Source organism: Meriones unguiculatus, chromosome 1 (genome assembly GCF_030254825.1).
Source record: "Meriones unguiculatus strain TT.TT164.6M chromosome 1, Bangor_MerUng_6.1, whole genome shotgun sequence".
Classification (NCBI taxonomy): domain Eukaryota; kingdom Metazoa; phylum Chordata; class Mammalia; order Rodentia; family Muridae; genus Meriones; species Meriones unguiculatus.
In genome coordinates, this window is record NC_083349.1 from 64,546,592 (window position 1) to 64,559,059 (window position 12,468).

At 39.6% G+C, this 12,468-nt stretch overlaps 1 protein-coding gene across 6 annotated transcripts in view; it reads right to left on the reverse strand.

The window, feature by feature from the left end:
- The window catches only part of Sorcs1 (sortilin related VPS10 domain containing receptor 1), a 510,611-nt gene that overhangs the window by 100,748 nt on the left and 397,395 nt on the right, over positions 1-12,468 (reverse strand). For all 6 annotated transcript variants that reach the window (XM_060390928.1, XM_021648752.2, XM_021648751.2 and 3 more), the window contains exon 9: positions 9,302-9,481. In XM_060390928.1, coding sequence (XP_060246911.1) covers positions 9,302-9,481 — 180 coding nt within the window. The remainder of the gene's footprint in view (positions 1-9,301; positions 9,482-12,468) is intronic.

Genomic DNA, 12,468 nt, shown 5'->3' on the forward strand with positions numbered 1-12,468 from the left:
TAAAACTGAAACTGTGGTCCTTTATATAACCTGTGAACTGTCAGAGGCTTATCAACTCATGGAAGATTGCCTGCAGCCATCAATCTCCAGAGAGAAACTCCAAAACTTTCAATGAGCACAACTTACATTGTGTGGTAGATTCCATGCAGGGTATTAACTATATTATCTTGAATTTAACCTTCATAATGTTTCTTTCGGGAAATGATTGCTGATTTTATTACATATAAGAAACATCCCAGGTACATCCAAGGCCATTCTATCAATGACACAGAGTAAGTATCAGACCTGGGATTGTGACCCAGAACTCTGCAGTTTCAGAGTGTATGGGTTTTTTTTTTTTCTTTCCATAATTTTATTTTTCTCATTAGTTACATTTTGTTAATTCTGTATCCCACCTGTATCCCTCATTCTCTCCCCAATCCCACCCTCCCTCCCTGATCTCCTCCCTGCCCCTTTCCAAGTCCACTAATAGGGGAGGACCTCCTCCCCTTTCATATGACTCGCTTTTGTCAGGTTTTAATGACTATCTGAATTATTGAGGCACTTTCAGCCCTAAGCAAGTTATATAGGCCAGTGGAAAGACTCTGATATAATTAGCATTGTTGCATTTAAACTAAATAAGCGTTCTTCTTGTTCACTCATCAAATATCCTGGGCATTAAAGACAAAAATTAAGACATAAAAAAGTAATTTTTGTTTTATTATCAAAAACAGCTCCTTCTGTCTCATGCTGTTGGTGCTCTTATCAAAATCAGTTGCTATCAAGGCTGGAGAGATGGTTCAGTGATTGAGGTTGCCAGTTTCTCGTCTGGAAGACCCTGGTTTGGTTCCTAGCATCCACATGGCTGCTCACAACCATCTGTAACTCTAGTTCAGCAGTTCTGATGTCCTCTTCTGGACTCCACACATGTGGTCTCCAGACACGCATGCAGACAGAACACCCACACGTGTTAAATGAATCCCACATACATCCACACTCATTCATTCAGTGTACACTGCACCATGGGATAGAGTTGCCAGGACCATATCTTCAGGATGAGAAAATGGAGACTTAGATAGACTACATTTGTAGCTAGCAGGAACATACACAGAGAATAAACAAATGTGCTTAAAGACATCTTTGGAGTCATTTAACTTAGCTTAGACCCTTATACTGTGGTGTGATTAATTTTAAGCAGAAGAAATAAACCAAGGTCATTTTACCAGTCCTTGTTAACACAAAAATCTGTGCTCGTTCATTTGCATACCTTCCAAGGCTTGCTACAAAATTTTATGTGTAAAGTAACTGAGGTATTGAGGAATTTTAATTGTTTACAAGCACAGAGAATGGAGTTCCACGTTTAAATCTGTTTGACTTCCAAAATTCTTTCAGCAGGCATAGCTTAGAATTTTCCAGTTCTAAGGGGCCTGATCACAGCCCACAGTAGGCATGCACTTTGGTTTTGTTTTTGACACAGGCAGCTCTCATTAGTCAGTACCTGCAGATTTGGCATCTGGGGTAATTTAGTGATCGGCCAAATCTGTACCCTTTTGGAATAACAAGACTGTTTAACAAATAAATGGTGTAAATGAGTTGGTTGTGAGGAATGCTTTAAACTACTTAGGAAAACAAGCCACATTCTGGGCAATCCACAGCAGCCAGAACAATTCCTGGTGCATTGTTGATTCTCAACAAATGTGGAAGGCATAAACTCCACAAGCTCCCTACCTACCATCCAAGTCTGTGTTAATTACCAATGAGATTGAGTTGTTCACGATAATGGCTCCATAAGGGCTGCCTCCCAGGAAACCCCATATTAGTTTTGCATATGTTCAGGAGGCTGTTACATACTTAAATAGGACCCCACTGCTGGTCCTTTAAGAATGAAATTGCATAAATCAGAATTTTCACAAAGGCCTGCTTGCTGGTCTTACCTTTAAAACAGACTCTTTCCAGAAACGAGAAGCAACTCAGTTACTTAGTGCTCTGGAGGGTTACAAAAATAAGAGCAAGAAGAATAAAAAATGTTATCTATTCTAATCTGTTCATTCTCCACTTTCCTTCCTGCCCTCTCTCCTTTTGTGACAAGAGTCACACAGAAAGGGGCTGTGTGTAGGAGCTAGATCATTTGATTTGTAGAAGTGCTGACTTTATTGGCCCCCGACTGCTTGGCATTATCAAATGCCACTTGAACAGAGAGCTGGGCTGTGTTATTCATCTCTGAACGTGTGGCCTTCGGGTTTATCTTGAGGAATAAAAACTTGGCAAAGAAGAGGGAATGTGTGTCTACAGGGGTAAACGCTGGCAAGAGTCGGCTTATTTTTCTCTTGTAACCAAGGCTCTTTATCTGTTTGAACTGCTTTTTCCTTTCTTTCTTTTTAATTGTTTTGCTCCTTTAGCTTGACCTGCAAAGATGGTCAGCTCAGTCTTTCATTGCTCATGGTGAGCTTGATGGATGCATTTTAAAGAAATGTTTCTTAATGTAATACTGTGAATGAGGACCCTTATTCCAAAATTTTTTTAAGTAAGGTCTCATCATATCTTACTTTGACTATCTAACAATTCTTATTAAGGGGGCAGAGTTAGTACACAGAGTATGGAATTGTGAGGATGTCCATGTGTGCACATTTATTTGAGTGGGTGAGCTTATATGTGTGTGTATGATGTATAGAATCCTATTAGGGATGATAGAGTGTGTGTAGTACCTTTCTCTGTGCTCATATTACATGCATACTGAGGGTGGAGTGGAGAGATAACCAGAGACACAGAAAAGAAACTCCAGTGGAAGTTACAGCTTCAGACAGACAGAGAATCACCCATGAATATCCTCTTACGGTGTATCCTGCTACTGGGAGTGTCACTTCTTTTGGAAAAAGACCTGCTAAATTTCATACCTATTGAATTCAGCATAACAGTCTCTGAGGATGCTGACTGAGCTGAAAGCTACTTTTCTCTCATTGTTTCTCGTATGGAGGAATTGTATTCCACAAGTTTCCAAGGTAATTCAGTTATTTATTGCCATTTAACATCACAAGCCAAGATTCCATTTTGACGAGACTTTAAATGTGAAGTGCTACAGCTAAAACCTCAACTGGACAGCATGCTGATTGCCCTCAGGTCACGGCGTCAAGGTGCTGTATTCCTTCTCCCACTTGTTCACTTTGGTCATGCTGGCTACCATGTAATCTCACAGATGATCCCCCAATGCACCTCTCCCTTCCTGTCCCTCAGAGACAGCTCAATACACCTCTTCTGGGAGTCAGAATATTTTTATCCTCATTCACTGTCCCCAGCACTTCTATGTTTTTCACCTTGTGTCATATATATATATATATATATGTATGTATGTATGTATATATATGTATATATACCATCATGATCTCTAAAAGCTAATATAAACTGACGGTCATTCACTAAAGCTCCCTTAAAATTATTAATTGTACAGTCATTTCATATAAGGGGTCCTAGTTTTGTTTTTAACAAGATAGGAAGATAAGGCGTCTCCACTAGGTAATACAATGATTCTGGAAGGCAAAGGAAAAAGAGCTACCCTGAATTGAGTCAAACCTTGTCTACAGAGCATGACTTCGTCTTCAAAAACACTAAACAAAACAAAGAATATAAAATAATTTACATAAATATCTGAGTGCTCATGAAATGCTAGGATTGGGAGGCTTTTCACAAACCTCACTACATGGATCAAGTTCATTTATTCTGTAAATTCAAAATCGCTGTCACTTTGCGGATGAATAAATAAATGTTCAGATGTGGTAAATTACATGCCCGATGCCATTCAGCCACAGATCTGGACTGTCCATCATCTGTCCAAGTCTGGGTCCCATGGATTTAGTCCCATGGTTGTTATGTTTCCACAAATTTTTCTCTGATTTTGGAGTATGTGAGGGACATACTGCATTGGCACGTGATGCTCACAGGGACCTGTCGGCAATAATTCTTAGGTGCTTTTACTTTGTAGTCATTCAGTAAATTCATGAACATGTGATTCATTTCTTCAACCACTGAACATCTGATAACTAGAATATTTTAAGCACCTGTCCCTTCATCTATCAAATGGTCTTTGAGATTTAAAATATCCTAGATGGCTGGCCAATTCTTTGATGATTTAAAGGAAAGACATCAGACATCTCCCCTTTTCATTTTATTGCCCAGCAAGTTCTCTTGTGTCAATTTTTCATGTGCTCCACATGGAGATGGAATAGGGAGGGCTCCTGTGCTGGAGTATTTTGCTTATTTCTCCCTCTGATGCTGATGGCCAAACCATGATTCCTACCTGCTCAGACTTAAATTGCAGAGCTTAAGTGTCAAATCTGAAAAAAGTAGAAGAAAGAATTACGGCAAGAAAGATAACACTTTTGTGGTCATTGTTGCTTTGTGTTTGAGGATGGGCTATTTTCATCCTCTAAACAGACTGTCCCGGCCAGAAAAGATGTCTTCTGAAGGAGTTAAGAGTGCCACTATAATCAGGGAACTAAATTGATGAAAAAAAGTCTCAATGTTTCTCCTCAGATTTTTTCTTTTCTCTGCTACTGGTGATTGAACTTAGGACAGTGTGCATATTGTGCTAGTACTCTACCATAGAGCATGCCCACAGATACATGTTATTTGTTTCCTACTATCTGATTAAATAACAGTCTTCTAGAAAGGCAGTAGATGATTAAACACCCTATAATAACTCTGACTTGGACTGGACAACATTTGGATCCTCTGCCTCTGACCCTGGCTTTCAAGAGGCAGTTTTTCTTAAGAAATCATGGTACATTATCATCATCATAAGGGTTGAGTTTTCTCTTTTAATGAGGAGTTGCACCTCATGTGTGGAAGACACAGACTGCCTGATACATATTTTTCATGGTGCATGACATGCCTCATGCCAAGCAGCCTCATTCCCAACCACAGGCTTTTGCACTCAGCTGCTCTGAGCCATCATGATCCATTAAGCCAAAATGTTCTTCATCATCATTAATTAATTTTCCGTTCCCAAAGGAAGGGTGATATTGTCCAGAGCTGTCAGACTCCCTTTCATCACCCGCACACAAATGTACTAGAAATCAGAGTTCTCGCACACACCCATCACATCTCTTCTGTTCTGGTCACCATGTAGCATATTCTCTTGTGTTATGCAACCCACGGGATCACTGAAACATTCACACTCTTTGGGAATATTGAAAGTCTGGAATTTTTGCATATATGTATTTCCATCCATACATACATACTTCCTTCTACAAGACAAAGTTGGCAGCTATACATAATTATTGTCTGAATTTATATGTAACTTTGAACTTGGTTCTGAAAGTCTAGACACAAGTCTGAAGCAATTGACTAGTGATTGCCTTTCTGTTGAGTTTTCCTCTCTGCTTTCTTCATCGTTTCTTTTTTATTTTCCCACATCTGGGAAGACTAAGACTATTTTTCAAGACTTACCTTATCCTTCAACCCTGACAAGATTGAACATCCACAATCAAGCACAAGATACTGAACCTCCAAGGAAAATGCGGTCATTGAAGTTGAACATTCACATGCCTTTAGAACTAAGTCCTAAATTTGCTCTGTAACATTGTGAAAGTTCCTGTGACCATTTGGGTCTAACATATGGGTCAAGTAAAGGAATTATGGGAAGTTCTTTACACAGAGCATTGCACATCACACCCCGCAATATTAACTATCATCAAGAAATTGTATAAAAAAACCTATTTTGGGGGTGTCTGGTTTGTAATCAAATTTTCTGGCTCACGTGTATTTACTTCCTTGAATAGAGAACATGTTAAATGGATGACTCACAGTATGATAAAATTTCGGTATTTCAGCAACTAAACCAGAATGCTGTGTATCTAATATTTGGTATTCATCATTTATATAACTCATAATATCTATGCACTGTTGTAGAGTTGAGAGTATAGCACTTGAAGCCAGATGGTAATACGTGTGAAATACATGATTGGTTTTAGTGGAAATAGAGCTTTTTTTCTGTTTTCCTTGACAGTCCCACCTCTACATTTATACACTGCAGTGTTTGCATTTGCTAGAATGAGTCACAGGAATGCACTTGCAGGAAGAGCAGGTCACTGGCACACAGAAGCACACAAAGGAATGGCAGTCTCCTCGGTGACCCCAAATGTGAGCAGACACATACTGCATGGATCCTATCACTATCATACCCACCTCAAACGATGCTCATCTCTGTTAGTTATTAATTCATTTATGGATTCTCTTGCTTTTCACTTATCTCTCAGTGCTCATCTTTCTTTGCAATTCTACGGGGAAATTCACACTGGATGAATTTCAGCTTCCTGCTAGCCAGAACAATCAGATTTAAAGGAGCATTTGTGCCAGGCCTTGTGTCTGCCAATATTCTTTCTATCTAGGTAATCAGCAAATATGCCATGGCTGTTCTGCTCACATCAATTTCAATTCAAGTTGCTCTGAACTGTCAAACTAATAAAGCAAAGACACTTCCCTCCCCGCCCCAGGATGCAGAACACCTTTACATAATGCAGTCACATCACGCTCAAAGTGATGATGATAAGTGCCAACAGTATCCCCACAGATAGAAAACAGCAAGAGACATGAAGGGTAAATGCAGGATTAACATGAGTGCTGTTGTGTCCACCAGTCGCCCTACTTTTCCTCATCCCATACTTGAGGCAACATTTGAATTCATAAAGCCATTTAAAAAAAATCAGTAGCAAATAATTCACTACAAAATCATTCCTGCCCACTTTATTCACCTGTTCTATCATCAAGGGACCAGTGAGAATGGTCTCCATTTCTGACAGAAAATTAAATTAATCTAGAAAACCCATTTTGAATTGATTTGCACAAAAAGGGGGTAATCAGGAAAGAAAAAAAACCTGGAAATATGTTTTAAAGTGTTGTGAGTCAAAGGATAGCACTAGATCATTAAGCACTAGATCACTCAGCTACTGTGACTTTATCAGGCTAGGCCCTCAAAGCTGCTTCTTTGGTGAGGCCAGCTCAAGTCAAGAGAATGCAGTACATTTCTGCAAAACACACGTCGAGTTGAAATGCTCACAGGACATTTCCAAACGAGAAAAGGAATGCCACGATCTGTACTTACTTTTAAGACAAGCACACAGTGTTGTCATATGTTACTGATAATTGCAATATGGAAAGAAGAAGAAATCCCCAGAGTTCGAAAGTTGTTGGGAATTTTTGAAGTGTGAGTAGGTTTTAAGATGACAAAAACAGCATTAAGGGGTGTCGTTAAGGGGTGTCGAGGCACACTTCACAATGGCACAGCAGATTCTAGACTCTCTTAATCACATGGTACTAGTTAACAAGCATTAACTGCCTTAGTCCTCTCAGAAGTCTCCTGGGTGCCACATTCATCGCTATATCCTTAACAAGGTTAGTGGGTCTTACGAAGAATGCACTTGCCTTAAGAGTACATTCCAACAGGAATTTCTAGCTGTACCACTGTCGCTTAGACTCAGACAGCCTGGATTTCTAAAACGCCATGTTATAAATCAAACTTTATCTAGAACATTTCTGACACTAAATCTTTGAGCTATGTAAAATGTTTTCCAGAATAAATATTTAATTGGAGGCTGAACTATTGGACACTATCTATCTGAAACACGAGATGAAAAGTAAGATAAAAACACTTAGGCAAAGATGAAAACATGTGCTGTAGATTTTCTTAAGTTAGGTACACTAGCTGTATCCTATGTTGGTCTGCCAAAATCTGAATTAGGCATACAGTTTGTTATTTATTTTCAGAGTATGCAGTCTATCTATATAAATTGAGGTTTAGCTGCATTGCAAAGGTTATTCTAAACTTCTGAAGGAAAGGGAAAATAAAACACATTTTTGAAATACACCTTTGGGCTTGGCTTTCTTCAATGCATTTTTTTTTTTAAATCACTGAATGTAACATTGATGCTTCTTGTTTTACAAACAACTTGAATCCTTGAGCTTGACCAAATGTCAGTGTTGAATCATTTTGGATGTTTTTCCAGGTAAAATATAGGTCTATTGCTGCTTTTCTCCACCGCTGAATATGTTTTAAATAACTCACCCTAATTATACCTCAATCCACTATTGTGCATCCAGTCTGACTAAAAGGTGAAATTCATCCCGCAAGAGTAGCTTACTCTACATCTATATTTTACCTTAAAGGGAAATTCAACCCTGAACAAAACTAACTGTCTTTACTACCTCAGCAACCACCAGTACCCGTTTCCAGTGGCTCCTTTTGATGTGGGGATTTTGATGTGGGAGGTGGGAATTCGTGAGCACCCTTCCTGACCCATGCTAGGATTTTCCCTGTCTGGATATTGTGCAGGTCTTATGCACACAGTTAACAGAGAGTCCCTGTGTGCACCCTTCTCATGCCCAGCAAACACTGTTTTCCTGTTATCACTGACACCTCTGGCATTTGTAACCTTCCTGCTCCTTCTTCAGTGTTGACCCCCGAGCCTTGGAAGGAAGGTGTATGAAATAATATTAAGTCTATTTTCTAAATAAATGCAGCACTATACCGTATTCTACCTGAAAACAAAACAAGTCTGTACCTGATCCATTGTTTCTATAAAACTGGAAAAGTCTGTATGCATAGTAATACTACTGAAGTTAATGAGAAAGATAGATAACAAAACCTTCAGTGGTGTTATTACTATAAATGATCGATCTAACTTAGATGATTTTACTTTGAATATTGGTTATTGTAAAAGCAAAGAGACACAGTGCCCCCAAGGAAAGATGGGTAAGCTGTGGTGTGTTGCGCTTTTTGTTAGTTTAATTTTTCAGGTTTTGGTAAAAAGATCTATGAATATTACCTTATGTGCTGGCCATTGAGGGTGGGTAACTAGCCAGCTGAGGTTATCAAGTTTGGGAAGTTTGTCAATGCCGATAGGAATGCCTTCTCATAGCCTACACGCACGAGCGCGCGCGCGCACACACACACACACACACACACACACAATGTCTCATCCATTTCACTTCAGAGAGACATAAGAGAGTGCTGCCCATTGATGCATTACACAAAAAATATTTTGAAATAGCATATGCAGATTAATCTTAATGCAAGCATTTTAATTGTGTGATTTCCTCCCCAGACATTTTCCAATTTCTCTGGAGCTGCTCTGATCCAGCAGAATTAATTTTCATAAAACTCTTCTAGAGGATTATATGGCTTGCAAATTAAACAATAAGAATTTTCTGTAAGTCTTTCCTTCTCTAAGTGGAGTAAGACAATCCAAGAAACCACTGTTGGAATGATTATATTTCACCAGTTAGTCTTGGTGCTGCTATCCTCCAGATCCACATATGTTTGGTGACATACCTCATAGAGGTCGATCATGACATTGCCTTCAGGGCCTCTGCTGCTCTGGACATTCTCCAAGGCCAGCGTGAAGTAGACACCACGGGTGTCTGAGATGTACAGGTTGTAGGTGTCATTCTGGTTCCATTCTTGAACTGCTGCAAACACTTGATTCTCATCTGTGCTAATAACGTGCATGTCCTGAAGGAAAACACAAGGAAGTGAAGGCAAGAAGGCTTTTATATATTAATTAACCTGGCTTGCGTCCAAAGAGTGTGCCTGCTGAGGAGCTTTGATGGAATGCCGAGGAGGATAGAGAAGGCTTCCTTTCGCGTACATGAAAATGACAGTTAGGTGTTGATCATGCATTTTCTCTGTCATTTGGGGGTTAAGCAGTGAGGTCATGACAGACTAAGATAGAAGGATGTATAGCAGCCTAGTCGTAATTTAATTTCCTTAATGGACAACTGAAGACAGTGTTCTTAGATGTGTGTGAATTTGTAGAACCAGTTGTTCTCATGTATTTGTCAAGTTCAAACACTTCTTGTTCAGAAGATGTATACAGGGCAAACATAAGGTGACAGAAGGAAACCTGACAAGCCCTGGATCCTGCTGTCGCCTGTGGAGTAGCAGCTCTGCTACTTCCTGCAAGCTCCGTAGACACTGAACCTCACAGCCTACCCACTGAGTTAAAATATGCTTTTTAATGAGGTCCCTCCATGAAAATTACACACATTAAAGTTGGACACACACTGCCAAAAGTTCACCAACACCCAAAATTCCCCAGGGAAAAAATGCTCATCAGAAACCCCCAAACTGTTAAGGTTCATATGAGAAATTAATTTAGGGACTCAGCTACTAATCTGATATTTTTCTCTTATAAGTTCTCTAAGAAAACTACAAGAGAAAAGAGGTGTCATCACAAAGGGTAATGGTCCCAAGGTTACCAGAGCTAGAAATAAAGTGAAGGAAATATGGAGGCCTTTGTCCTCTGTCCTCTGGTAAGAACTCCAAATCTTTCATTCCCCATTCAGGACTCTAGCCAATGCCTAAAGCTATTCTAAACTGGCCAATGTCTCCAGCCAATGCTGGTTGTTTCCTTAAGGGAAGCCTGTCCATGTCCTTTGGGCTGATTTTTAATCCTGTGGCCAAAGAATTCCACACAGAATAAATTCCAAACAACTCTGAGTAAAGCAGTAAAAGATAAAAAGACCCAGAAATAAACAGAGATACCTATTAGCATATAGCAAGAGAATGATATAGAAATGCCCTTGGCTTTTGTGTAACTTAATCTTCACAAACTGACCGTGCTCTATGATTAAAAAAAAATTTAGTAAACTTTAGATATGATGATCTTTCTTGGTGACTATTCCAACCCAAACTGCTTAGTGGAACTTGAATCATTCTCCTAACTTCATGTTCTCATAATTTGAGTTTAGTGTTGGCTTGAGACATAGTCCTCTGAATGGCACTCCATGTTCAGACCTTCTACCTGTGAACTAGCATGTCCTTCACAGGGCATGGAAGATAAAATCAGCAAGTCTTAAATACCGTAACAGTGTTCCACTTCATGTATGTCTCATACATGGTGAGTGTTCACTTAACAATGTCTGTCTATCAGTTTGGCTTTCCATTCACTGATGTGCTCAAGAAAAGGTTCATCCAAATGTTTTCTGTCTGATGGAGAGAACGAGCTGTGGAAATCACCCTTAACTTCATTGTTTCATCCATTTGGACATACCTTCAATGGGTCTTAATTTATCATAGGACAGAAACCAAAATGCTCAAAATCATTGAACAACTACTTTCCATTTGTGTTTCCCTCCCTCAGATTGTTATAATCCTGGATTTCTGTTCAGTCATCTAAACTGTAAGCTGACCCTAGCATAGCCAACACTGAACTGGTGATGGGCTCACACAACATTGAGGACATGATCCCAGGACCATAGTCATCATCTACACGGTCATACTTCAGTATCCATTGTGTCCATTAGCTATTGTAGTTAATAGCTACGTAACAAACATGGATTGTGAGCTTGACAAGAATTGCCTTGAAGACGAGGCTCTGGGAATGGCTGTGAGTGGTTCTCTAGGTTTGGTCCGTTGAGGTGGGAAAACACGCCCTGAGTGGGAATAGCACTAAGGGGTCTGTCCTCCACAGAATATAATGTGAGGGTGTGGCTGAGCACAGACACCCATCTCTCTCTCCTTTCTGAAAGCAGATGCAACGTGACCAGTTGCCTTAAGTCCTGCTGTGACTCTCCTAACCTCGAGTATCCTTGAAATGTGAGCCGAAACACAGCCTTTCTTCCCGAGGTTGCTTTAGTCAAGGTATTGTATCACCACAATGGGAAAAGTAACCAATGCAGTATTGAGAATACAACTCTGTTAAGTGGCTTGATTAGGTCGACTTAGAAAACTTGTCATATAAAGTAAGTGGGATAAAATGACCATGTCTAGATAAAGTTGCAAATGAATCTCTCCTTACTTTTATGAAATTTCATGGATCAAGCTTTAGAAAATATGCCCGACATGAAGATTTGATATGTTTGTGTTTATTTCACCTTCCTTCAACTCATTATTGAGAACATGTGTCCCTGTTGTTTCCCTGGTTCTCATGATTCTAGACCAACATAGACTAACTTGGAGTTAAACTGGATCAACTTGCAAAGTCTGCTCTGAAGCCTTTTTGCTTATTGGTGGTATGATTTATCATCTTGATTTGTTTGCTTGTTTGTTTATAAGATACAATCATTCTATGTAGCCAGCTAAGGAAACAAGTGGTCCTTGAAGTCCCTATATCATCTAAGAAGGCCTCAATTATTTTTCCTTTTAAGATCTACTTTTATTTTTATTTAAATGCGCAGGGTGTATGTCTCTGTGAATCTATGCCATGCACATGTGGGTACCCTTGGAGACCAGAAGAGGTATCATGGAGCTGGGCTTAGAAGTCGTCATGAGGTACCTAATATGGGTGCTAGGAACCCAACTCAGGTCCTCTGGAAGAACATGACAATCTCAACTGCTGAGCTATTTCTCCAGCTCCTGGCCTCAAACTACTGGTAATCCTACCTCTACCCCCAAGTGGCTGTGGCTATTATGGGTTTATTCCACCACAGATGGTGATAAACTATTGAATTAAAGCTGAACTACTGGGTTTTTCTCATAGACATCTATGAGACACTGAG